The following is a 26,327-nucleotide window of genomic DNA, read 5'->3' as shown; positions in this document are numbered from 1 at the left end:
ATTCTGTCCAATCATTCTTGTTCCCTTCCCAGTCAGGCTAAGAACACTTCCTTAATCTCTCTCACTACGGCCATGGCTGTTTTCTTCTTCCTCTCCTGTCTTCCTTTACCACATGCCAAGGCTAAATTATTACATATAAAGCAAGTGAAATGCATAGCACCGCGTACCAACAATGATGCCTGGTATTGTTAGTCCTTACTTATATGCTTAGAGATTTCTCTTCCTTTGAATTGTAAAGAACTTGGAGAGCAAATTTGTACAGCACTAACAACTTCACATACAATTAGCCATTTAAAGAAAATTCTATTTCATTCTATCTACACCAAAGGAGGGTGAGAATTTACTCTGATCCCTTCAGCATGTGCCCCCTTAAGGTGAGTTTCTGTCCTAGCAGAAATAAGAATGAGCCAATAGCCTCTGGAACTTTCTGCAGTGGCAGATCATCTAGTGAAACAAATGTCCTTTCCTACATGTTTCCAGGAAACTCTTACTCTTTGGTAACAGTGCTCTAGGTGCAAACAGAAGTCAGCAAACATTTTCAGTAAAGAGCCAGAGTAAATATTTTAAGCTTTCCTGGCCAAACACAACACTCAACTCTACCATCATAGCACCAAAGCAGCCACAGACAACTTGTAAACCTATAAGCATGGCTGTGTTCCAACAAGAGTTTATTTATACCAACAGGCAAACCCCTGCTACAGCTCATAGCATCTCCCTATTTGTCATCTCTCTACCTAAGAGAGAAACTTCCCCACCACTGCCCCAGGTTTTCACAATCTCTTTCTCTTGTTCCTCCTCACTTTCCTCTCACTTTCATGCTAACTCCTCTGTTGTCCACTCTCTAGGAAAGATCACTCCAGGGGATGGAAAGAGTCAACAGCACACTGTTGACTGAGTTCATCCTGACAGGAATTCCCTACCCAATCAGGCTAAGAACATTTCTTTTTGTGTTCTTTTTGCTCATCTACATCCTGACTCAGCTGGGGAACCTGCTTATTCTAATCACCGTCTGGGCGGACCCCCAGCTCCATGCCCACCCCATGTACATCTTTCTTGGTGTTCTCTCTATCATTGACATGGGCATCTCCTCCATCATTGTCCCTCGTCTTATGATGAACTTCACTGTAGGCATCAAACCCATCCTGTTTGGTGGCTGTGTGGCTCAACTCTATTTCTATCACTTCCTGGGCAGCACCCAGTGCTTCCTCTACACGCTGATGGCCTATGACAGGTACTTGGCCATATGCCGGCCCCTCCACTACCCTGTGCTCATGACTGCTAAGCTGAGCGCTTTGCTTGTGGCTGGAGCTTGGGTGGCAGGGTCGATCCATGGAGCTCTCCAGGCCATCCTAACCTTCCGCCTGCCCTACTGTGGACCCAACCAGGTAGATTACTTCTTCTGTGACATCCCTGCTGTGTTAAGACTGGCCTGTGCAGATACAACAGCCAACGAGCTGGTGACCTTTGTGGACATTGGGGTGGTGGTTGCCAGTTGCTTTTCTCTGATCCTCCTGTCCTACATAAAAATTGTTCAGGCCATCCTGAGAATCCACACAGCTGATGGGCGGCGCCGGGCATTTTCAACCTGTGGAGCCCATGTAACCGTGGTCACCGTGTACTATATGCCCTGTGCCTTCATCTACCTGAGGCCTGAAACCAACAGCCCCCTGGATGGGGCAGCTGCCCTATTTCCCACAGCCATCACTCCTTTTCTCAATCCCCTTATCTACACTCTTCGGAACCAAGAGGTGAAGCTGGCCCTAAAGAGAATGATAAGAGGCCCAGGGATTAAGACTGAGATTTGAAAGTGTGCCACCCCACTGAAAAAGTCTTCACACTTAGAATCTGTTCTAATGTTTAGCTATAGAGAGTTTTGTTTTATTTTTTCTTTTTCTTTTCTTTTTTAATTTTATTGTGTTTTAGGTGAGAGTTTACAGTGCAAATTAGTTTCTCATTTAAAACTTTATATACAAATTGTTTTGTGACATTGGTTACAATCCCCGCAATGTGTCAGTATTCCCCACCCTTTCCCTTTCCACCACAGGTTTTCTGTGTCCATTTGTTCAGTTTTCCTGTCCCTTCCTGCCTTCTCATCTTTGTTTTGGGGCAGGTGTTGTCCATTTGGTCTCATGCACTTGATTGAACTAAGAAACGCATTCCTCACGTGTGTTATTGTTTTATAGGCCTGTCTAATGGCTGAAAGGTAGACTTCGAGAGTGGCTTCTGTCCAGGGGCCATAATCTCAGGAGTTCCTCCAGACTCTGTCAGATCAGTTAAGTCTGGTCTTTTTTTGTAAATTTCAGTTTTGTTTTACATTTTTCTGTCCAGACCCTCTATCATGATCCCTGTCAGAACATTTTGTGATGGTAGCCAGGCATCATCTAATTCTGGGCTAAGGCTGATAAAGGCTGTGTTTTATGTGGTTCATTAGTCCTTTGGACTAACATTTTCCTTGTGTCTTTGGTTTTCCTCATCCTCCTTTTCTCTGAAAGTGATGGGACCAATAGCTGTATTTTAGATGGCCGCTTGCAAGCTTTTATGAACTATGTTATACCAGTTTACCAAAATGTCCCCCAATATCATTGTCTCCAGCCCTCAGCCCCAGTTACACAGTCTCTCAAGGCATTTGAATGTGTCTAGGAAGCTTCTATGGCTTTGCCTTGGTAAAGTTGTGCTGACTTCCCCTATATTGTGTGCTCTCTCCCTTCAAATATATGGAACACTTATGAATTTTCAGGTCATCCTTGTGCAGGGGCCATGATGATCTTCTCTGCCTCATTCCAATTTTCATATATGTGCTGCCAAAGTGAGCACTAGAGAGTGTTTTCTTCTTGCTTTTACTCTTTTATATAACAACATTATATCATCAGTACAACAGAAGCAAACACAATTTAAGGTAAAATATCACTTTCTAGCAGTTCCTTGGTGTCCCCTACAGATAAACAACTCTCAGCTTCTCCAAGACTAGAGAGTGAGACTAAAGACAGAAGACAGCAAAAAATGGCACACTTAGACATCCAGAAGAGTGGCATACCAAAGACATTCAGTGGGCATTTGAGCCTCTAGGCAACATTGGTCAAAACCGCATAAGATGATTATAGTTCTCTTGATGAAGGACTTTCTTCAGTTCTCTTCAGATTGGCTATATACCTTAGGAGCTAGTGCTAGAAGAGAAACTAGAAGTGTACTCTGTGTGCATCTTGACAGGCCTGGTTTGGAGACTTCCTGAAACCAGCATGGGTATGCCAAGAGGAGCTAGAGTGCTTACTCTACCTTGACTGCTAAAGAAATTAACTTTCTCTTAAACTAGTGCTTTCACAAAACGAAGAAAATTAAACAATCTAGAAGACTGCATAAAGTCTTTTCAAATGTTTCAATAACTAAATTTCCCCCACACCAAAAATAAAGCTCATTATAAAAATCCCTGTTAAAAGAAAACAGGGCAATTGATCAGGACCCCAGGATAATCTATCCAAATTAGTATTTTATGACAGTTTAGATTTGTGAGCTTGATGAGCTTTCACTGAATTGGCCAAGGTCAAATAAATGTGGGCAAATTTTGTGCAATATTTCTGGTTTCTACCCATTAGCTTCTCCAAACTTATACTGTTATGTTTCTGTCTCAGCTTTGTAAACTGAATGGCTGAAATCACATTATCTCTAAACCAAAGGTGTTTCAGTCATAATAGATATTCAATAGTTTGGTCATGTGGTTGTTCATCCCTAGGGAACTCACAAGTTCACCTGACTGATGTAGAAGACCAAAAACTATCCATTCTCTCTTGTATCAAACTTATCCACATGATTTCTCAACACTTTGTTCAGAAAACAAATAATACACAAGGTATCAGCTTCCTCAAACTAAAATTTTATTTATGAAGTTACCTTCCTCTTTCAAAATATCTAAAAAAATGTTTACCAAATAAAACAAGCTTAAATCTAAAGCTGATGAACCAAAAAAATCATTTCCAAAGCATCTGTTTTCCCAGTGCTTAGCACAGCTGTTCCTGTGGCTACAGTCTTAACAATTAATAAAATAACATTAAAATGAGCTGCAAGTGCATAATAAAATTATAGGTCAAAATGGGATAATTTTGAAACATTCATCTAAAAAAATGGGTTGAATAAACAAAATGTGGTAGAATGGAATAGCATTCAGCCATAAAGAGAAATGAAGTTCTGATACATGCTACAACATGGATGAACTCTGAAAACATCATGCCGAGCGAAAAAAATCAGAACCAAAAGGATGAAATTGTATGATCCCACTTATATGAAATGTCTAGAGTAGGCAAATGCACAGAGACAAACACTAATTAGTAGTTACCAGGAGCTGGAGGAGGGGAAAGGGGGAGTTGTTGCTTAAGGGGTACTGAGTTTCTATTTAGGGTGATGAGAACATTTGGAGATGGGTGGTGGTGATGGTTGCACAACACAGTGAATGTAGCTAATGTCACTGGATTGTATATTTTAAAATGGTTGGAATGACAAATCTTTTGCTATATGTATTTTACCACAATTTTTTTTTTTTAATTTTTTAAGTAGTTTGGCACTTTTCACCTACTAGTTTTGCTGTAGTCAAAAAAAAGAAATGAACAACTTGGTGAAGATATGGAAAAATCGAAACCCTCATACACTGCTGGAGGGAATGTAAAATAGTGCAGCTACTGTGGAAAACAGGTTGGAGCTTCCTCAAAAAGTTAAACATATAATTACCTTATGACTCAGTAATTCCACTTCTAAGTACATACCCAAAAGGCTTGAAAACAGGTTCTCAAACAAATACTTTAACACGAATGTTCGTAGCAGCATTATTCACAATAGTCAAAAGATGGAAACAATTCAAATGTCTATCGAAGCAGGAATGGATAAACAAATTATAGTATATATACAGTGGACTATTACTCAGCCATAACAAATGAACTATTGATACATGCTACAAAGTGGATGAACCTCAAAGACATTATGCTGAGTGAAAGAAAACATCACATATCGTATTATTCCATTTATATGAAATATGCAGAGTAGGTAAATGATAGAGACAGAAAGCAGACGGATGACTGCCAGGGATTGGGGGAAGAGAGGAACGGGTAGTGACTGCTTATTGGATTTTCTTTTGAGGTGACAAAAATGTTTGGGAACTGGATAGAAGTAATGGTTCCACCACATTGCAAATGGATTAAATGCCACTGAGTTATACACTTTAAAATGGTTAATTTTATGCTATTTGAACTTTTACCAAATAACCATAACTCCATATATAGGCTTAATCTCACTATTGAAATTTGGGTTTTAAACCATAAAGAAATTAAATAAAAGCAGTAAGCTGTAGATAAAGTTGCTTCTTCTTTCGAGTACTCCCTTTATTAAATTTTTATCAAGTGTGAGAAAAAGGTTTTATATAGTAACAGATTAACTTCCTTAAAATTAGAAAGATCGCTTCATTAGCAATTAACTTTTGTTTAAAAATATTCATTAGCATTAACTTTTCTTTAAAAATATTGTTGAATGCACTTTGATTCATTCCATCAATGAATATTTACTGAGTGATTACTACGTGCTGGGTAGTGTTTGTTGGCACTGGGAGTTCAGCGGTGAAAACAAAGGCTAAAGTCTCTGCTGTCATGAAGCATACAGTCTATGAGAAAACACAGAAGTCCATCAATGACAAATAAATAAGAAAAATACTGGATAACAACACATGCTATCAAGAAAATAAAACAAGGATGCTTTCAACAGCAGGTAACAGAAAATACAATCAAAAACTGATGTCTTTAAAAGTAAGAGTTTATTCACTTCTGCTGAGCTGAAGAGGTAACGCAATGATCAGGAAGGTTCAATCAGGACTCCTGCTTCGCCTGTCTGAAGTTCTCTTGCCTTCATTCCCTCTTTGTGTTGGTTACACTCTCAATCTTGCAGTCAAATGACCCCAGCACTTTCAGACTCCAAATCTGCATACAATTTTTCCGGGGACTCTTTTAACAGCAAGAAACATTCTTTTCGGGTGATGAAGCTTCAGTCACGATGAATTATATGATGTCTTGAATTTGTTTTAAAATAATTCAGTGAGGTGGGGAGTGGGGTTGGGTGGCAGGTAGGGTATAGATGAATAATATTATACATAACTTCATAATTTTTGAAGCTGGGTAAACACAGGAGTTTATTCTAGTATTCTCTTTAATAGTGTATGTTTCAAATTTTCCGTAATAAAAAAATTTTGGAAAGCTACAAAGGCTAGTACAAAACGCCAGGATGCAAACACAATGAGACACCACTTCACATCCACTAGGATGGCTATTATCAGAAAATGACAAGTGTTGGTGAAGACGTGGAGAAATTGGAACCCTCATTAATGCTGGCAGAAATGCAAAATAGTGCAGCAGCTGTGGAAAATAGTTTGATGATTCCTCAAAAAGTTAAACATAGATAATACTGGTGAAAAGAAAAAAAAATGTTAAACATACAATTACCGTATGTCTTAGTTATCTAGTGTGGCTATAACAGAAATACCACAAGTGTATGACTTTAACAAACAGAAGTTTATCCTCTCATAGTTCAGGAGGCTATAACTCTGAATTCAGGGTGCCAGCTCCAGGGGAAGGTCCTTGTCATCAATCTTCCCCTGGTCTAGGAGCTTTCCAGTGTAGGGACCCTGGCTCCAAAGGACACACTCTGCTCCCGGTTCTTCTTGCTTGGAGGTACTGAGGACCCTATCTCTCTGTTGGCTTCTCTTTCCTTTTATCTCTTGGACGGCCACATCCCAGGGAAATTCCACTTACATTGGATCAGGGCTGTGACCTGAGTAAGGGTGTTGCATCCCACCCTAATCCTCTTTAACATAATCTAATCCTGCCTTATTAACTACAGGCAGAGATTAGGATTTACAATGCACAGGAAAATTACATCAGATCACGAAATGGAGGATAACCGTACAAAACTGGGAATCATGGCCTAGTCAAGTTGACATATATTTTGGGGGGGCACTATTCAATCTGTGACACCATAAAAAATATGACCCTGCAATTCCACTCCTAGGTATGTACCCAAAGGACTTGAAAACAGGGATTCAAACAGATACTTGTATGCCAATTTTCACTACAGCATTATTTACAATAACCAAAAGGTAGAAACAACCCAAGTGTCCATCAACAGATAAATAGATAAACAAAACATGGTGTATATATATACAATGGAATATAATTCAGCCATAAAGAGAAATGAAGTCCTAGTACATGCTATGACATGGATGAATCTTGAAAATATTATTCTGAGTGAAATAAGTCAGACACTAAAGGACAAATATCGTATGACCTCATTATACAAAAAGAGCTGTAATTTGTAAATGCCTAAGACCGAAGTTCATTAGTGGTTACCAGGGGCAGGTGAGAGGGGGAAATGAGTTATTGTTTAAGGGGTACTGAGTTCCTGTTAACCAAAGAAAAAACCAAACCCATTGCCATCAAGTCAATTCCGACTCATAGCAACCCTATAAGACAGTGTAGAACTGCCCCCATACAGTTTCCAAGGAGCACCTGGTGGATTCAAACTGCCAACCTTTTGGTTAGCAGCCATAGCACTTAACCACTACACCACCAGGGCTTCCTTAAGGGTAATGAAAAATATTGGAAATGAATAGTGGTGTTGTTTGCACAACACGGTAAATGTAGTTAATGTCACTGAATTGTATACATAAAAATGGTTGAAACAGCAAATGTTTCATTCTATATATTTCTTCATCACAATAAAATTTTTAAAACTAAGAAGGAGGAACTGAGGAAGGGCTGAGGGATCCCTAAAGAGAAAGTTCAGGACCTGACATTTGAAGGAAAAAATGAGAAGCTGGTGATGTTGGCAACTGCTCTATGCTTAATGTCCTCCTGGCTACTATGGCTTAAAACTCTATTCTCTTCTCTCCATCTCACAGCCAAGGCCTTGTTCTCTCAATGTTTTGCCCCGGAACCATACTCTAGAACAGTTCTCCAAATGCTTTGGTGGCCTTGCCTGTGGGTGATCTCTGCAGCCTTGGTCAACCTCCCAGTCCAGGCCAATGGTTTTGTTTCTCTGTTGACTCTTTCAACCTGACCTCTCAGCCTTGCCTGGGATCCTTCTTCCAGGCCCCAGAGTGTCTCATGTCATCAGGCACCACCAGCTCTGTCACAAACCAATGGCCAGAAACCACTATTCCCAGACCCTTGTACGCAACATGAAGGTAAAGAGATATTTACATAACTGTGAAAAAATCTGACTAGATTTTTGGTCAGCACAGCTATGGAGAAAGGGGTAAATAAATAAATAAATAAAACTTCGGAAAAGACCCAGAGAGAGCTAGCAGAGATAAATAAAAGTCGGGGAAACAGAACTCAAGAAAAGAACGTAAAAAACAGTAATTAGTCAACATGCAGAGTACGTTTTTTATTTCATCATGTTTACACACAAAACTAGAGGAAGAGGTGCCAATAGGGATTTGAAAGAATCCATAGAAGAAATCATATCCTAGTAGTGAGTCATGTGAGGTGCTAGAACAGACAGCTGAGAGATTCTGGAGAGCTCTGCTAATAGAAAATGGCCCTGAGATGTTTGGTCTGCGAAGGCAGGTTGCCAGGTGGCTAAGGGATGACAGAAAGAGGTATGGGGATGAAGGAGAGAAGCCCACTTCACTTAATAAACACTTTTTTTGAGCACCAACTAGTTTTGAAATCTCATGGAGCTTGCAGTCTAATATTCCTGTATCCCCCTTCTCCATAGAACTTTCCTCAGATCTTGAATCCATACTTTGGGGAAAGTTCTAGAGCAACTGGGGACCTCCTTGCTCCAGTGTCCTGGTAGGGAAAAATCTTAGAGTTAGGATGGAGGGCAGAAAGTTACTCCCCTCTGAAGGGAATGGATCATGTCTTATCCCTTCCTCTTGTAATGAATCCTTCTCTTCAATGGACCCCCAGCTAGAATACGTAGCTATGAGCAGGAGATAGGTTGGGCTAATCTCTAAAACGAGACCTCTAGTCTAGTTGCTAGGCTCCTTTACTGAGAGGGGTATCACATTCCCCTGGAATATGTTTGGGAGACTCTGGGATCTGGTCATGGTAGCCACAGGGTTCCAAGGAGAGCAGTATCTGCCTGTCATAGCCTAGACTTCTGTTCCCAAGTCAGGGAGGAAGAAGGTAGACACTCCACTCTTGTTCAGTCCCTCCACTAGCAGGAACTAAGCTGTTTTCTTCCTGAATAACGGCAAGTACACACTCCCACTGTGATTATTAATTTTCTTCTGAATACAATAAGAGGAAAACATATTCCTTTAGCTCTAAACCAAAAACCAAACCAGTTGCCCAAGTTGATTCCAACTCATGGTGACCCCATGTGTGCCAGATTAGAATTTCTCCTGGGTTTTCAACAGCCTGTGACCTTTCAGAAGTAGATTGCCAGGACTTTCTTCCAAGGCACATCTGAGCAAACTTGAACGACCAATCTCTCAGTTAGTAGCCAAATGCCTAACTACTTGCACCACCCAGGGACCTGCCTCCTTTGGCTCTGTTGTTGTTTGACCCCGTGTAACAGAGTGAAACTTCCCCATATAGTTTTCTAGGCTGTAATCTTGATGTGAGCAGATCTCTAGGTCTTTTATCCCATGGATCCACTGGGTGGGTTCAAACCACCAACCTTTCAGTTACAGCTGAGCTCTTAACTGTTGCTCCACCAGGGCTACTTCCTTTGGCTCTACTTATGAAATAATAACATTGGTGTAATAGTGTTAAGGCACTTCTGGCTGCTTCTAGAACCTGCTTTTACATTAGCTGGGAATGGCTCTGATTTTGTGATGCCATTAACAGATTCTTCCTGACCCCTGTAGTAGGCCAATTGAAGTAGCCATTCTTGGAAGATTTATAAGAAGAGAAAATGGTTAGATGATGACTGTCAGAGGGGACCCAGAATGAAAAGAAAATATGGTTAAATGTCACTAGACTTTTGTCTCAAGACAGCTGTTGAGTAGACAGGTGACTGATTTCACAGAACAAGTCTTAATGCCTTTAAAGTTCATCAGAAAATTGTTTAAACTAATTTTTAATGCTAATTTCTTCCAAGAAGAAAGTGTGATTCACATCATGAGAAATAGTTCCAACCCAGACCAAATCTGGAGCACTTTTTTCTCTTTTACAATACTCTGGGGAAAGCGAATTATGGGATATTCCTCACCAGTGGCTACAGAGGTTAGGTACATTATCCAAGGCATCCCTTTCCTGTAATCAGGGAACCTAAAAAGTGAAATTATCATCAGAAGGTCACTTTCTGAGCACCAAATTAGAAAAAACAGGGGCTGGTGGTCTGGAGAACCTGTTTACTCAGGCCCAGGTGGAGCTGTATCCATAGCTGCTCTCCTGGGAGAGTGCTGCTTCAACACAAGAGTCTCAACCTCTGACCCCCTTTCCTGGAGCTTCAAGAAGACCATTCCCCTTACGTTTACAACATCCTCCTTCAGGCAGGTGACAATGAAACCACATAATTCAGACTTTCCTTTTCTTAGTTACAAGGACATTGCAGCCTGCCTTCCTTGCTGTGCCCTGATCCCTGGATGCCTTGATCTGTTTCCAAGTCTCCTCAGGCGCGTATCTCCAGGCAGTCGATGTACATCTGCAATTTATACTATTTTCTGACTCCATCCATTACGTGAACATTTCACTAATGTTAAAATGTGTCTCACACTTAAAGAGAAAGCGTAGGGGACTGGTTAAGAGCAGATTCTGAGGCCTGACTGTTTGGATTCAAATTCCAGTGCCCAGTTTATTCATTGGTAAAACAGGAATACCTTAGTGCCTACCTTGTAAGTGGGGTCCTGGTAGTGCAGTGGTTTAGAACTCAACTGCTAACCAAAAAGGTCAGTAGTTCAAGTCTACCAGCCGCTCCTTGGAAACCCTATGGGACAGTTCTACTACACTGTTCTATAGGGTGGCTATGAGTCAGAATTGACTAGACGGCAAGTCAGGTTTTTTGTTTTTTGGTTTTTCTTTCTTTTTTTTTTTTTTTTTTTTTGCTTTCTTATAAGCAGAATCCCTGGTGGCACAATGGCTAAGAGCTCGACTGCCAGTTCCATGGGAGAAAGACCTGACGATCCTCTCCCATAAAGATTCCCATTGCTGTCGAGTTGGCTCCAACTCGTAGTGACCCTATAGGACAGAGTAGAACTGCTCTATAGGGTTTCCAAGGCTGCAATCTTTACAGAAGCTGATTGCCACTTCTTTCCCTGTGGAGCAGCTGGTGGGTTCAAACTGCTGACCTTTCTGTTAGCAGACAAATGCTTAACCACTGTACCACCAGGGCTCTTTACCTTCTAACTGTAGCATTCTGTTAAATGCTGTGAAAATGCAAAGTTGAGTACAATATAGTCCCTATGCTTGAGTTACTTCCAGTGCAGCAGAGGAAAAAGATAGGGGCTCCACCTTTAAAAGAAGGTAAACTATGATAAGTGGTATAATCAATGTAGAAACAATGTGCTATGCAAGGAGAGGTCAAATGTGACTCACAGCAAGTATTAATGAAGCATTTACAGTATGCTTAGCCTTGTGTCCAGAGAAGTGGCATTATAAAAGGTGCATAAAAGCCTTGATCCCTCCTCTGTCAAAAATGACAACTTACTTGGCATGACAAAACAAACATACACTATAAAAAGCAGTGAACAGTGTCATCTGTTAGATTGTGGGGAGAACACTAAAAGTATTGCAACCTTCCAAAGGAGACGGAGCCCAACAGAAGCTGGAGTAGTTCAGGAAGGGAAGGAGAGCATTAGGCAGTCAAGAGGGGGAGTGAATGTGGCACCAGGAGGAGCCTGACCAAACTGGAGCAGAGGGAGGTAAGGACAGGGCTACTTGGTAAGGCTATTCAGTAAGCATGCGGTCAGAGCAAGAGGTCTCAGGAAGGAGGGCGGGTACTTTAGACTGGATGTAGTAGCAACTAAAGTGTTTGGGATAGATGATAGACCTGATGCAAGTGATAGTTAAGAAACAGTTTGTACAAGCGGCCATCTAGATGCATCAGTGGGTCTCAACCCACCTGGATCAAAGGAGAATGAAGAACAAGAACACCAAGGCCACACGACAACTATGAGCCCAAGAGACAGAAAGGTCCCCATGAACCAGAGATTTACATCATCCTGAGACCAGAAGAACTAGATGGTGCCCGGCCACAACCGATGACTGCCCTGACAGGGAGCACAACAGAGATTCCCTGAGGGAGCAGGACATCAGTGGAATGCAGACCCCAAATTCTCATAAAAAGACCAGACTTAATGGTCTGACTGAGACTAGAGGAATCCCGGCGGTCATGGTCCCCAAACCTTCTGTTGGCACAGGACAGGAACCATTCCCGAAGACAACTCATCAGACATGGAAGGGACTGGACAATGGGTTGGAGAGAAATGCTGATGAAGAGTGAGCTACTTGTATCAGGTGGACACTTGAGATTGTGTTGGCATCTCCTGTCTGGAGGGGAGATAGGAGGGTAGAGAGGGTTAGAAACTGGCAAAATTGTCACGAAGGAGATACTGGAAGGGCTGACTCATTAGGAGGAGAGTAAGTGGGAGTATGGAGTAAGGTGTATATAAGCTTACATGTGACAGACTGACTTGATTTGTAAACGTTCACTTAAAGCTCAATAAAAATTATTAAAAAAAAAAAAGCTGCTAGTCTTCAGTGGGGCCCAGAACAAGAAAAGGTTCTGCAACAGGCTGCTGTACAAACTGCTCTGCCACTTGGACCATACGATCTGGCTGATCCAATGGTGCTTGAAGTGCCAGTGGCAGATAAAGATGCTGTTTGGAGTCTTTGGCAGGCCCCTATCGGTGAATCACAGTGCAGACCATTAGAATTTTGAAGCAAAGCCCTGCCATGCTCTGCAGATAACTACTCACCTTTGGAGAAACAGCTTTTGGCTTGTTACAGGACCTTAGTAAAGACTGAACACTTAACCATGGGAACCAAGTCACCATGTGGCCTGAACTGTCCATCATGAACTGGGTGTTGTCTGACCCACAGAGTCATGAAGTTGGACACGCACAACAGCAGTCCATCATTAAATGGAAGTGGTATATATGAGATAGGGCCAGAGCAGGACCTGAAAAACAAGAAAGTTGCATGAGGAAGTGGTGCAAATGCCCATGGTCTCCACTCCTGTCCCATTACCTTCCATCTCCTAGTCTGCACCTATGGCCTCATGGGGAGTTCCTTAGGATCAGTTGACTGAAGAAGAGAAAACTCCTGCCTGATTTACAGATGGTTCTGTGCAATACGCAGGCACCACTCAAAAGCAGCCAGGGGCAGCACAACAGCCCCTTTCTGGGACCTCCCTGAAGGACAGTGGTAAAGGGAAATCCTCTCAATGGTCAGAACTTCAAACAATGCACCTCGTTGTTCACTTTACCTGGAAGGAGAAATGGCCAGATGTCCAACTGTATAGTGATTCATGGGCTGTGGCCAATGGTTTGGCTGGATGGTCAAGGACATGGAAAGAACATGATTGGAAAATTGGAGACAAGAATTTCGGGGGAAAGGGTATGTGGAGAGACCTCCCTGGATGGGCCAACGAAGTGAAGATATTCGTGTCCTATGTGAATGCTCACCAAACGGTGAACTTGGCAGAAGATGATTTTAACAACCAGGTGGATAGGATGACACGTTCTGTGGAAACTAGTCATCCTCTTTCTCCAACTACTCCCATCATTGCTCAATGGCTCTTGAACAAAGTGGCCATGGTGGCAGGGATGGAGGTTATGCATGGACTCAGCAACATGGGCTTCCATTCATCAAGGCTGACTTGGCTATAGCCACTGCTAAGTGCCCAATCTGCCAACAGCAGAGACCAACACTGAGTTCCCAATATGGCACCATCCCTCAAGGTGATCAGCCAGCAACCTGGCACCAAGTTGATTACATTGGACCACTTCCATCATGGAAAGGGCAGCATTTCATCCTTACTAGAATAGAAACTTACTCTGGATATGGATTTGCCTTCCCTGCATGCAATGCTTCTGCCAAAACTACCATTTGTAGTCTTACAGAATGCCTTATCCACCGTCATGGTATCCCACACAGCATTACCTTGGATTAAGGGACTCACTTCACAGCAAATGAAGTGTGGCAGTGGGCTCATGCTCATGGAATTCACTAGTCTTACTGTATTCCCCATCACCCTGAAGCAGCTGGCTTGATAGAATGATGGAATGGCCTTCTAAAGACACAAATGCAGTGCCAGCGAGATGGCAATAATTTGCAGGTTTGGAGGTTGTAGATGCTCTAAACCAGTGTCCAATATATGGTGCTGTTTCTCCTATAGCCGGGATTCATGGGTCCAGGAATCAAGGGGTGGAAATGAGTGTGGTACCACTCACTATTACCCCTAGTGACCCCCTTGCAAGATTTTTGCTACCTATCACTGCGCCTTTATTCTCTGCAGGTTTGGAAGTCTTAGTTCCAAAGGGAGGAATGCTCCCACCTGGAGACACATCACTGATTCCATTGAACTGGAAGTTAAGAATGCCACCTGGCCACTTTGGACTCCTTATGCCTCTGGATCAACAGGCAAAGAAGGCAGTTACCATACTGGCTGGTGTGATTGATTTTGATTACTAAGAGGAAATCGGATCGATATTACATAATGAAGGTAAAGAATAGTACATCTGGAAAGCAGGAGACCCCTTAGGGTGTCTCTTGGTGCTACCATGCCCGGTGATTAAAGTCAATGGAAAACTACAGCAATCCAATTCTGACATGACTGCTAATGACCCAGACCCTTCAGGAATTAAGGTCTGGATCACCCCAACAGGCAAAGAACCATGACCAGCCAATGTGCTTGCTGAGGGCAAAGGGAATAAGGAATGGGTGGTGGAAGAAGATAGTTCTAAATACCAATTATAGCCACTTAATTTCAGCAAAAGGGATCACTATTGATCCAAAAAGGAAAGAAACTATCTTAGCCTTCCCTGTTCCAACTTCAAAAAACTGTTGAGAGGATTCCTAGGACTCTAGTTATTGCACAGTCTGGATACCTAATTTTTCTTTTTTAGCACAACCATTATATCAATATTTAAAGAAGCCAGAGCCTGGTGCTTTTCAACTCTCAGAAGACGACAAAGAGGTCATATCGAAAAGGAATCATTAATTAACACACCAGCATTAGGATTCCCTAACTATAATTTGAATTTTTCACTTTTCATACATCTGGGGATGTCTTACAAGTCTTCACTCAGAGACATGGAGTACAAGAAAGACCAGTTGGCTTTTATAGCCTTCAACTTTATTCAGTCACTAGGGGTTATCCTCCTTGCCTCAGAACAGTTGCTGCCACTGCCAGACTACCAGAAAAATGGCACAGTTTTAGGAAATTTCCTTGATGTTTATGTTCCTCATGCAGTACCTACTATTTTTAACTTCACTTTAACACTGCACCTTTCAGCTAGCAGACTGACTTCTCATGAAGTCCTGCTACTAGCTTCCTCTAACATTCAACTACATATGGTAGCCTGTTTAAATTTTGTGACTCTTTTACCTTTGCCTAACAATAATAACCACCCCTTTCATGATTGTTTAGACTTTACAGAACAACTTTTGCCCTCCAGGACTGAATTACAAGAAATTTCTCTTGCTAACCCAGGCCTAGTCTTACTCATCGATGGGTCATATTTAAGACTTGATCCTACTACCATTAATTACCAGGGAGGATATGCCATTACCACCTCCATGGAAGTTCTCGAAAGCAGCACCCTCCCTGAAGTTACTTCAGCTCGGCAAGCTGGATTGATTTCACTTACGAGGCCTTGCAAATTGACTTCTGGACAGTCAGTAAATCTTTATACTGATTTGAGGTATGGATTCAGGGTGGCCCATGATTTGGGGATGCTATGGAAAAAAAGGAGGTTCCTGAACTCTTCAGGAAACCAGATCAAGAATGGTTTCTTAGTAGCAGACCTCTTAGAAGCCCTTTTGCTTCCCTCTAAGATTGCAGTAATTAAAGTACCAACCCACAAAACCCAAAGGAATATCTAAACAGAGGAAATTAAAAAAAAAAAAAACTTAGCTGATTACACAGCCAAACAAGCTGCTTCTCGGCGGCTTCTTGCCATGATTGTGACAGTTCTGATCCCAGTCGTGATGAAAAGGAAGGATATAATTCAAGTACTTTCTAACCACCACTTCCTCAACAACCATTGAATACAATCATGGTATTCATGCGGCTTTAGAGCTGCTTTTCAGACACCAGCAAACAGCCCCAAAGGATAAAACTGAGACTTAGGAAAAAGATGGCTGCTACCAAACCCCAGTAACAAAGTTATGGATAGGGCCTGATAATACTTTATCCCACCAAAATTTTTGCATGTTCCCATGATTTGAAATTTACATGAATATGCACATTTAGGACAAGATGAAATGATCACTCCATTACAACAGTGTTGGTGGGGTGATTTTTCTAGAGCTGCAGAACATGTTTCTCGTTGTCCTACCTGTTCTCAACATAACAAATCCAGGGAATTTCTAGCCATGGTCACCATGATAAAGACCATTCTTACTATTACCCTTCTGATCTATTAAAGATGTCTGTACTCCTGGTAGAATCTCCCTTGAACACCTTTTTGTAAATCAAAAGATGAAATTGAGATATGGAAAAAATATGGTTGCTCCCAGGAGTCTACTTCAGGGATATGGATGGGACTTAATCACTTGCCTGTTGTCATGGATTGAATTGTGTCCCCCAAAAATATCTGTCAACTTGGCTAATATTGTGTTGTTGTCCTCCATTTTGTGATTGATTTTCCTATATGTTGTAAATCCTAATCTCTGCCTGTGGCTAATGAGGCAAGATTGGAATATGTTGAAGAGGATTAGAGTGGGATGTAACAACTTTGCTCAGGTCACATCCCTGATCCAATATAAAGGAAGTTTCCCTGGGGTGTTGTCTGCACTGCCTTTTATCTTACAAGAAATGAAAGAAAGGGAGCAGAGAGTTGGGAACCTCATACCACCAAGAAAGCAGCCCTGGGAGCAGAGTGCTTCCTTTGGACCTGGGGTTCCTCTGTGGAGAAGCTACTAGTCCAGGGGAAGACTGATGACAAAGACCTTCTTCCAGAGCCTGAAGAGAAAGCCTTCCCATGGAGCTGATGCCCTGAATTTGGACTTGTAGCCTACTAGACTGTGAGAGAATAAATTTCTCTTTGTTAAAGCCATCCACTTGTGGTATTTGTTATAGCAGCCCTAGACGACCAAGACACCTGTTCTTCCCAAATCTCTCCAAATCTCCATGATGAAAGCATTACATATGAACTCCCATTTGGGAGGAGATAAAATAATGTAAATATTGAAGAAATATCGGTGGGGCCATTTCTTTGAAGGCACTGATTATGTCACCTCACACTGATCTATATGTTCTCAATTTAATTCAGGAAACCATATAAATCCCACCTGGGAAATACCCTCTGCCTTCAGGGCCTATGCTCGAATGGCAAATTGATTTTATTCAACTTCCACACTTGAATGGCCACAAATTTGTATTATTGATGGTCTGTAGTTTCTCTCATTGGGTAGAGGCTTTTCTGTGCCATTGAACCACTGCAAACTTCATAGCTAAGAAACTTTTGGAAAATATCCCCACTTGGGGAGCCCCCAAAACTCTTTGCAGTGATCAAAGTACCCACTTTACTGGCCAATTAATAAAGAAAATATGTAAAAATTGTCCCTATTTTTCAAAGACTCCATTATCCTTACCATCCTCAATCTTCAGGCCTTTTGGAGAGGACCAACAATATCATTAAAACTCAGTTAGCCAAACTTCCCATGTCTCTTCACTCGCCTTGGGTCCAAGTGCTCCCTTTTGTCCTTTTAAATTTAAGATCTACTTCATTTGGATTACATAAATTGACACCATATGAAACCATTACTAGATGGGCTATGGCCCTCCCTTATCAGTCGGCCTGGACCGATTCCAATTTACTTCAAGCTAACTTACTAAAATATTGTCAGTCCCTGATTCAGTACTCCAAGGAGTATTCCACACAAGTGAAAGCACCTTTGGTAACCAAAAATCAGACTTGTCCCAATTTCCTCCCATTAAGCCTGGAGATTATGTTTATTGGAAGAGATGGTACCTTAGTCATCTAGTGCTACTATAACAAAAATACCACAAGTGTATGGCTTCAATAAACAGAAGTTTATTCTCTCTTAGTCTAGTAGGCTACAAGTCCAAATTCAGGGCACCAGCTCCAGCGGAAGGCTCTCTCTGTTGGTTCTGGGGGAAGGTCCTTGTCATCAATCTTCCCCAGTCAAGGAGATTCTTAGCACAGGAACCCCAGATCCAAAGAACATGCTCCCTTCCTAGTTCTGTATTCTTGGTGGCAGGAGGTCCCCATGTCTCTCTGCTCACTTCTCTCTTTTATATCTCCAAAGAGATAGACTTAAGACATAACCTAATCTTGTAGATTGAGTCCTGCCTCATTAACATAGCTGCCTCTAACCCTGCCTCATTAATATCATAGAGGCAGGATTTACAAGACATAGGAAAATCACATCAGATGACAAAATGGTGGATAATCACCCAATACTGGGAATTGTGGCCTAGCCAAGTTGACAGGTATTCTGGGGGGACACAATTCAATCCATGACAGACATTAATTGAAAGACTCCCTTGAGCCTCATTGGAAAGGCCTATACTTGTTCCTTCTCACTAACCCTTGTGCTGCCAAATCACAAGGAGTTAAGAGTTGAATACACCTGTCCCAGTTAAAGAAATCCAGGGCTGCCTCTACCTGGACCGTTCAGCCTACAGAATGACTCAAACTGAAATTCAAACGCCTTGGTGGCTAGAAGCAGACAATGTCTGAAGTAGACAGCTTCCCCCAAGCCAAGGAACAAGACCCCGAGTGGACTCCATCTGATACAGACTCTTGAAGATGTTGGACTTTATTTAACTCCTATTACTTTTGAAATTGATCTGCTTTACAAACTTGGATTTATTGTCTGGTGAGAACTGTCGTGTAGACTGTCGGTACCTTTGCATTTTGCCCTGTGCTTTTTGCCATACTTGTATTAGTTACCATATTGCACTTTGTTGAAATGATCCCCTGTTTTAATATCCTCTTTTTTCTATGCAAATTACTGAAGCAGGGACTTGTTTTATTACATCCACTATTTTTATGACATTTGCCTTTGTTATACTACTTTTGGTTTGTCTTCTTCCATTATGAAGCCTATCTCAAATATTCTCTTACTATGTAGCATGACTCTCATTAATGCATGGCATGAAAATGTCTCTGTCAGATTATCCCAAGCAGTGGCTAGTGCCAGTAATTTAACTGGCTGCTGGTTTGCCACCAGATTTCAAAATCCAGACATCAGAATTCAGATCCATTAACATCCTCTATATTGAATTATTGTTTTACTCCCAATGCTACTGTTAGCCTCAACATCATCTTTAAGTTGGCCATACATGTTAGACTATGGCATCCTCCTGGAATGTTAGTGCAACCTCAGGTATCGTGTTTTAATTTCACCTAACCTACAATCCCTGACCAGGCCATGGAACGCTTGAGAGCTTTCTTTACAAAACAAAGAGAAGTTCATGTTTTCCAAATTAGCTTTTCACTCCAACACAGAGAATTCCCTAGATACTTTGAGATTTTATCAGGTAAATGAAAGGAATTACATGACTGCATAAAGTACGGCTCATCCCCCCTCTTTGTACTAGACTCTAACCTGTTGCTGTTGAGTTGTTTCCAACTCATAGCAACCGTATAAGACAGAGTAGAACTGCCTCATAGGGTTTCCAAGGAGGGACTGGTGGATTTGAACTGCCAATCCTTGATTTGCAGCTGTAGCTCTTAACCACTGTGCCACCAAAGCTCCTATAGACTCTGGAACCCTCTAAAAATGTAACATTTATCTATTTGCAACAATTCTTCAGCAGAGTATTGACTTGAACAAGTTAATAAAAACATTCCCTTACCACACAATTATACCAGAAATAATATGATCTGTTTTCCTTATAGATATATATTTTCATGTGGAAGATAAGAGTATTCCACTAAAAAAAGACCAAACCCAAGTAATGGACCCTATTCTTGGACATTACCCTGTTTAGACAGATGGAATATGACAGGTCAATACACCTTGGACCAGCTAGGGGTGCCTTTAGATCCCCACTGCTATCATGATAGTTTACATTGGACTAATAGCCTAAATTGTTAGCCAGAATTAGAAGAGATACCTTGGAAGACATTTATGGATATCATAACCCCATTAGACTCAATCCTGGAATGGGATATAGGTTTTTAAGATCTTCTCCTTTTATGGAACAGCACAATTAGAATGGGCACCTCAAAATGTGTCCTTCTCAATGCAACAAATTGTTAATGACATTGCTAATGGCATGAATGCCCAACAAAAATCTTTAGATTCTATTTACAAAGTAGTTGTGGATCACTGGATCATTTTAGACTTCCTTTTAGCCCACCATGGAGGTGTTTGTGCTATAATTAATACCTCCTATTGCATTTAGATTAACACCTTTAATAGGGTAGAACAAGACATTGAAAAGGTGCACCAAAAGGCTACCTGGTTAGATATAAAAGACTCTAGTTCTGATTCCTGGTTCAATATTTTTAGTTAGCTCCCTCTGAAATTAGTTCCTGGGTCAAATCTCTATCATTAACTGGGTTAATGATACTTATTGCTATTGTAATCATTATTGTAACAGTCAAATACTGTCTAAAATTTACACCCAATGTTTTGACTCAAAGAACCAACTTGATGTCCATGAGGAGAATTATGTATATAGATGAAACTCATTTTTATGTCAAAGGATCTCACACCTTAGACTAGCCTTTTGAACTGTCAAGATGTTCCTCTGATGTGATCTCACTCCACATAGCCCCTTGACTACCAATTACAGAAGAAGAATGCTAAGCAAAGGCATGGGAAGATGTTAGACAGTGCCCCACCACCTATATACAGGTGATGTCTGGGGTCTTAAAGGCTTATTAAGATAAGCATCCACCTGAATAATGGATATCATCAGGAAGCCTATACAGAGGAAATCATTCTTACAATAGTGATCAAAGAATGTTTACTGAAACTCTTGATCAAAAGGAAGGACTGTGTGACAGCCCCAAAACCAAAGCATTTGACTTTAGTAAAATGTCTGATCTACGTCTGAGTCCTGGCCCCCTTCTAACTCCTGTGCACTTCTTTAACTGCCATTAACCTTTAGACAGACTTAAGCCCATAACTCAGGAAATGTTCTTCTGTGTAGTTAAGCCAAAGACATAGAAAGAATGCAGTGTAGGGAGTTTTGACGCAAATCCTTATCTGAAATTTCCTGAGCAGACAGCCTTAAAGGAAATCTTTTGCTCAAGGGAACTGCTTTAACAGAATGTTCTCAGAAAGAATGCATTGTAAGCACCTTGGGATCACCTGCATAGACTCCCCCCACCATAATTACAAACTTCTGCAATTATCTCATCTAAAGCCATCATTGTAAAGCCCCCAATTCAAGTAATCCTGCCTTATGTTGATCTAAGTTTACAATATCCAGTCAAAGTAGCATGCCTTAAGTTCTTTGTTCTCACTCTATAAATATGTCTCTGCAACTCTACCACCTTGGAGCATCTGGTTTCACTTTGTGAACCTCACATTTCCTGGTTCAAATCACTTTTGAACCTTCAATAAATCTCTTTACTTTTATTTTAACAGAGTATGAATTTTTATTCTTTGACAAACGGAAACTATCCCCTGCGGTCACCTTTTAGCTAAATAACAGATTGGCTAATAAAGAATATCACCTGTGAGTGCCGCACACCTTTAAAAAAATCATCCATATGAAACCAAAAGGTCAACAATTTCTCTAAAGCAAAGATGGAAGAGTAAGGTGATAGGGAATCTAGATTACTGGAAATGGCACATTTATAATAGAGTTAATGAGAATGTTGACACATTGTGAAAAATGTAACCACCGTCACTGAACAATTTGTGTAACAATTATTAAACGGGAAGCTGATTTGCTATGTAAACTTTCACCAAAAACACAATAAAGTATTATTTTAGAAAAAGACAGTGGTACCAAACTTCTGATATCCCTACGTAAGTCAGCAAAGGCTATCTTCTAGAAGGGAAAAGAAAGAAAGAGAAGCGCATCACCCAGCTCCTGAATTACACTGAATTTGTGGTAACAAGAAGACATTCACGTAGGAAACATTTAGTGCAAAGTTAGAAGATACCAGACTAGAGTTCATGTCCCCGTATTGTATTTTGGATTGGATGCAAAAAATTGAGTCATCAAGATAAAGGGTAAAATATGGGAGAAAGGGGAAGTCCTAAATGCATCACAGCTAAACAATACTTTCCTAGGAGGGGCTCCTGAACGCTGCATCTTTGCAGCCTTTTCTTCTTGCAGCTGCTTGCTTAATAGGCTGCATTGCAGACTCAGTAATTAGGTTTTCCTCTTTGGGCGGTAATTTGGCATTTCTACCACCAGGTGGAGCCATCCCACTGCCCTTCACTTACCCGTGTCAAGGAGAAAAGAGGATCTTAGTTTTTCCTCTCCCTACTTTTTTGTTTTTGTTTTTGTGTTTGGTCAGGGTATTTCCTTCAACAAGTTACACAAATAAGTACTTGCCTTCATGCCCAAGATCGAAAAGAATTTGGAGGGTGAGCTAAGAGGTCAGGCGACGGCTACCTTTTCCTCCCTTTATTGTTTTCTTAGTTGTTTGGTTTCCATGGGGATTTGTGTTTGCACAGCGACTCTGAATCCATTTACCGCCCCGCCAGGCTTGGGACTGAACCCAGAGACAGGTTGCAAGGACTTGCATGCGTTGGAATGGACTGAAAGAGGGAGGTTTACCTAGTCAATTTGGATAGCAAAAGATGAGGACAGGTACAGGAAGAGGGGTGCGAAGGGGTGGGCCAGGGGAGTGAGGCATGCAGAGGAATGTGGAAGACAGGCAGTGTATGTCTATTAGTTCAAATAAAATTCGGGACACTGAAATCTTTTCAAAAACTCGATCAGGGTACTTTGTCCTCAGCCGCTCTCTCAGTAGATCATCTCAGGACACATTCTAGTTCCTGTATATTACCAGGTTCTCTCCATCCCTGGTCCAAAAATATCCGGAAACAAGTACTGTTTAAGAACCTGCCTGGAGTTCTCCTGACGTGTCCCTTCTGTCTTGGAGCAAGAGAATGAGAACTCCAGGCACGGCATAGTTCCCGGGACATAGTAAGCTCTCAGTGAAATATTTGTTGAATGAATGAATGAGCGATAAGAATAGAATGGCCTGGGCTAATCTTATATAGTTCTAGCTTAAGACAAACTCCCGACAAAGAATAATTATTGCTTTTTCTGTCATCAAAATCATGATGGCTTGAATGTCTCACAAAGATTAGCGTTCACTGTTGTTGGTCTGCTTAAATGTTCAGGTGTTTTTCATATTTGCATTATAAATAGTCCCTACTTCAGAGAGTTTGTATTTCAGTTAGTTTGGGCCAATATTCTGTATCCATTCACAGGCAGCAGTTAATATTCAAATGAACAGTATTCTACATCAAGAAAGAATCACTTAACTCTTTACCTATCGGCCCCATCCTTCCTCCTCATTTTCTTAACTATTACTCGATTTAATTTACTTCATAGCTCTTGCCAGTCTCAGTAATTATCCAATTGATTTGCTTGCATTTTTATTTCTTTACAGGTGACTAGCTCCTTTCTGCCTTCCTCATATAGCCTTCCACTCTAAAATTTAGAATCTAAATGTTCAAGTCCTACTTTTATTTTCGAAACCCAATTGAAATGAATTCCTCATGGCCTCCTTTAATCTACCCTGCCACCATCCAATTGGAAGTAACATTTCCTTCCTCTGACCATGGACACACTTGGTCTGCATCTCTCATAACACTCAGCACTTTCTACCTGCACAGGACAGCATCATGATACGAACCCATTGCCGTCAAGTCTATTCCGACTCATAGCAACCCTATAGGACAGAGTAAAACTGCCCCATAGAGTTTCCAAGGAGCGCCTGGTAACTTCCGAACTTTTAGTTAGCAGCCATAGCACCTAACCACTATGCAACCAGGGTTTCCTGCATCATGATAATAGCTATCAAATGTGCTGAGCTTGAAAGCTTTGCCAAGCACTGACCCAAAGGCTTTAACAGATTTTCGTTCAGTCTCCACCACAATTCCATGAAGTAGGTGCTATTACTATCCTCATGTTGCATATGAGAAAACCGGAGCAGTAAAATGCCCAAGGTCATGCATTTGATAAGTGGCGAAGGCAATTTAAACCCAGAAAGTCACATCCCAGAATGCACATTGTCTTTAGAGCACGCACTTTGTTGTAAAATAAATGTGTTCAAGCCTCAGTTTCCTGATTCATAGCTGCATGACCTTCAGCAAGTTACTAACTAACCTTTCTAAACCTTAGTTTCCTCACAGGTTAGTTGTTGTTAGGTGCCCTGGAGTCCTTTCTGACTTATAACATGTTGCCATGGACTAGATTCTGACTCACAACGAACCTATAGGACAGAGTAGAACTGCCCCATAGGGTTTCCAAGGAGTGCCTGGTGGATTCGAACTGCCGACTTTGGTTAACAGGCATAGCTCTTAACCATTATGCCACCAGGGTTTCCTCTGACTCATAGCGACCCTAGTACAACAGAATGAAATACTACCTAGACCTGTGCCATCCTCACAGATAAAGTGGGGATAATAACGTCTACTCACAGAATAATGTAAGTGAAGAGCCTCATATAGGACTCGTCACAAAGAAACAGCCAATTAACAGTGGCTTTTTTCTATTAATTAAAAAAAAATTTTTTTTTAATTAACATTACCTCCTTTACTGTTCTAATCTTTATACCAGATGAATGTTCTCTCAAGAAGTGTCTGTCTTTATTCTCTTTGCATTTATACCACCTAAGCACAGTGCCTTATATATAGTGATGACCACAGACATTTGTTTAATGGAAGCATGAAGGGATGGATGAAAAAATTCCAGTGTCTCCTCATCAAGTTCCAATTTCTTCATATAACATATATGGCCTTTCACAATTCAGCCCCAACCTTACTTTCAAATTTTCTTTCCCCACACTTCCCTCCTATTCTTTAATTACGTGAAAACTCTTGCTGGCCATGTGCACTCCATCCTCTTTGATACCTCTGTGCCTTCATGCCTGCATTTCCTTGGTCTGGAACACTTTGTCGCGTTTCTCTATTCAGCTAAGCTCTGTCATCCATAACACCCATTTTAACACATGACCTCCCTGGAAAGCCTTCCTCAGTTCACCCAGGCAGCGTCTGTCAAGCCTCCCTTCTTCCCCCCATGGAACTTTACCCATACATCTATGGAAGATTTTCACATTGTGTATTAGAAGTCCGTGGATCGTGCAAATGTTTAAGCACTTGACTACTAACCTTTAAGGTTGGTGGTTTGAACCCACCCAGAGGCACCTCGGAAGAAAGGTCTGGCCACTTGCTTCCAAAAGATCACAGCCATGGAAAACCCTATGGAGGGCAGTTCCATTCTGAATACGTGGGGTTGCCATGAGTCCGAATCAACTTCACAGCAACTGGTTTGGTATTTTTGTTTGTATTGTGCTTATTTGTTTAATATTGCCCCTCTTCTCCGGGAGGGGCAGTATCCCTGTCTTATTTACCTTTGTAGCCTCAACACCCCTGCGTCTCCTGTCCCTTTCATAATACGAGCGTGAGTGTGATTCTAGGGTAAGAAATGTGTGTTGTGGTTTTTTTTTTTTATTCTACTTGCCACCTAAGTGCAGACCGAGTGAGTGAAATATATAATGCACTTGATAAATGTTTGTTGAGAGTGTACCTATAACTGGGAGATCTAGCTTGGCACTTAGGTCGAAAAGAAAGAAAGGCTTTCTCTGGCTTGGGCTTGGGGTTAAATCCTGAGGTCATTCTGCCATCTGGGGATGCAGCATCATGAACCCTTAAACCCCTCTGCTTTTGACGGGACTTGCTTCTGAAGGTTACCGAGGTTAGCAGGCCTAAAATAGACTTTAATATTTCAAGTTAATTCAAATTAAATTTTAATACGCAAATTTGACTCTAATGACATCTGCAAAAAAAGAGAGAAACAACAATGTAAAGAATGCAGATAACCCTATTCAATGAGCACAGTCTCCATTCCCTTGTCCTTCTCTAATATAAGCATGAGTGTGATTCTATCTTCAGAAATGCATATTTTTTATTTGACCTTCCTTGTAAATGCAGACCACCTACATCATCCAATGACCAGTTAAAAAAATCACCATCCGTTCCAATACTAGAGTGACACCAGTCTGTGCT

General features: G+C 41.3%; 1 protein-coding gene and 1 non-coding gene across 2 annotated transcripts; one reads left to right on the top strand and one right to left on the bottom strand.

The window, feature by feature from the left end:
- The first annotated feature begins 863 nt into the window (after positions 1 to 863).
- On the top strand, positions 864 to 1,805 carry LOC126084202 (olfactory receptor 10G3). The gene has a single exon (XM_049898522.1). The coding sequence runs from the start codon at positions 864 to 866 to the stop codon at positions 1,803 to 1,805; it is 942 nt and encodes a 313-aa protein (XP_049754479.1).
- A 903-nt stretch (positions 1,806 to 2,708) lies between these two features.
- On the bottom strand, positions 2,709 to 2,814 carry LOC126084903 (U6 spliceosomal RNA). Its single transcript, XR_007519133.1, has one exon. It is a non-coding gene; the product is annotated as a U6 spliceosomal RNA (small nuclear RNA).
- Positions 2,815 to 26,327: the final 23,513 nt, after the last annotated feature.

The sequence above is a fragment of the Elephas maximus genome, chromosome 10 (assembly GCF_024166365.1).
Source record: "Elephas maximus indicus isolate mEleMax1 chromosome 10, mEleMax1 primary haplotype, whole genome shotgun sequence".
NCBI lineage: Eukaryota > Metazoa > Chordata > Mammalia > Proboscidea > Elephantidae > Elephas > Elephas maximus.
This window is presented reverse-complemented; position numbering and strand designations above follow the sequence as displayed.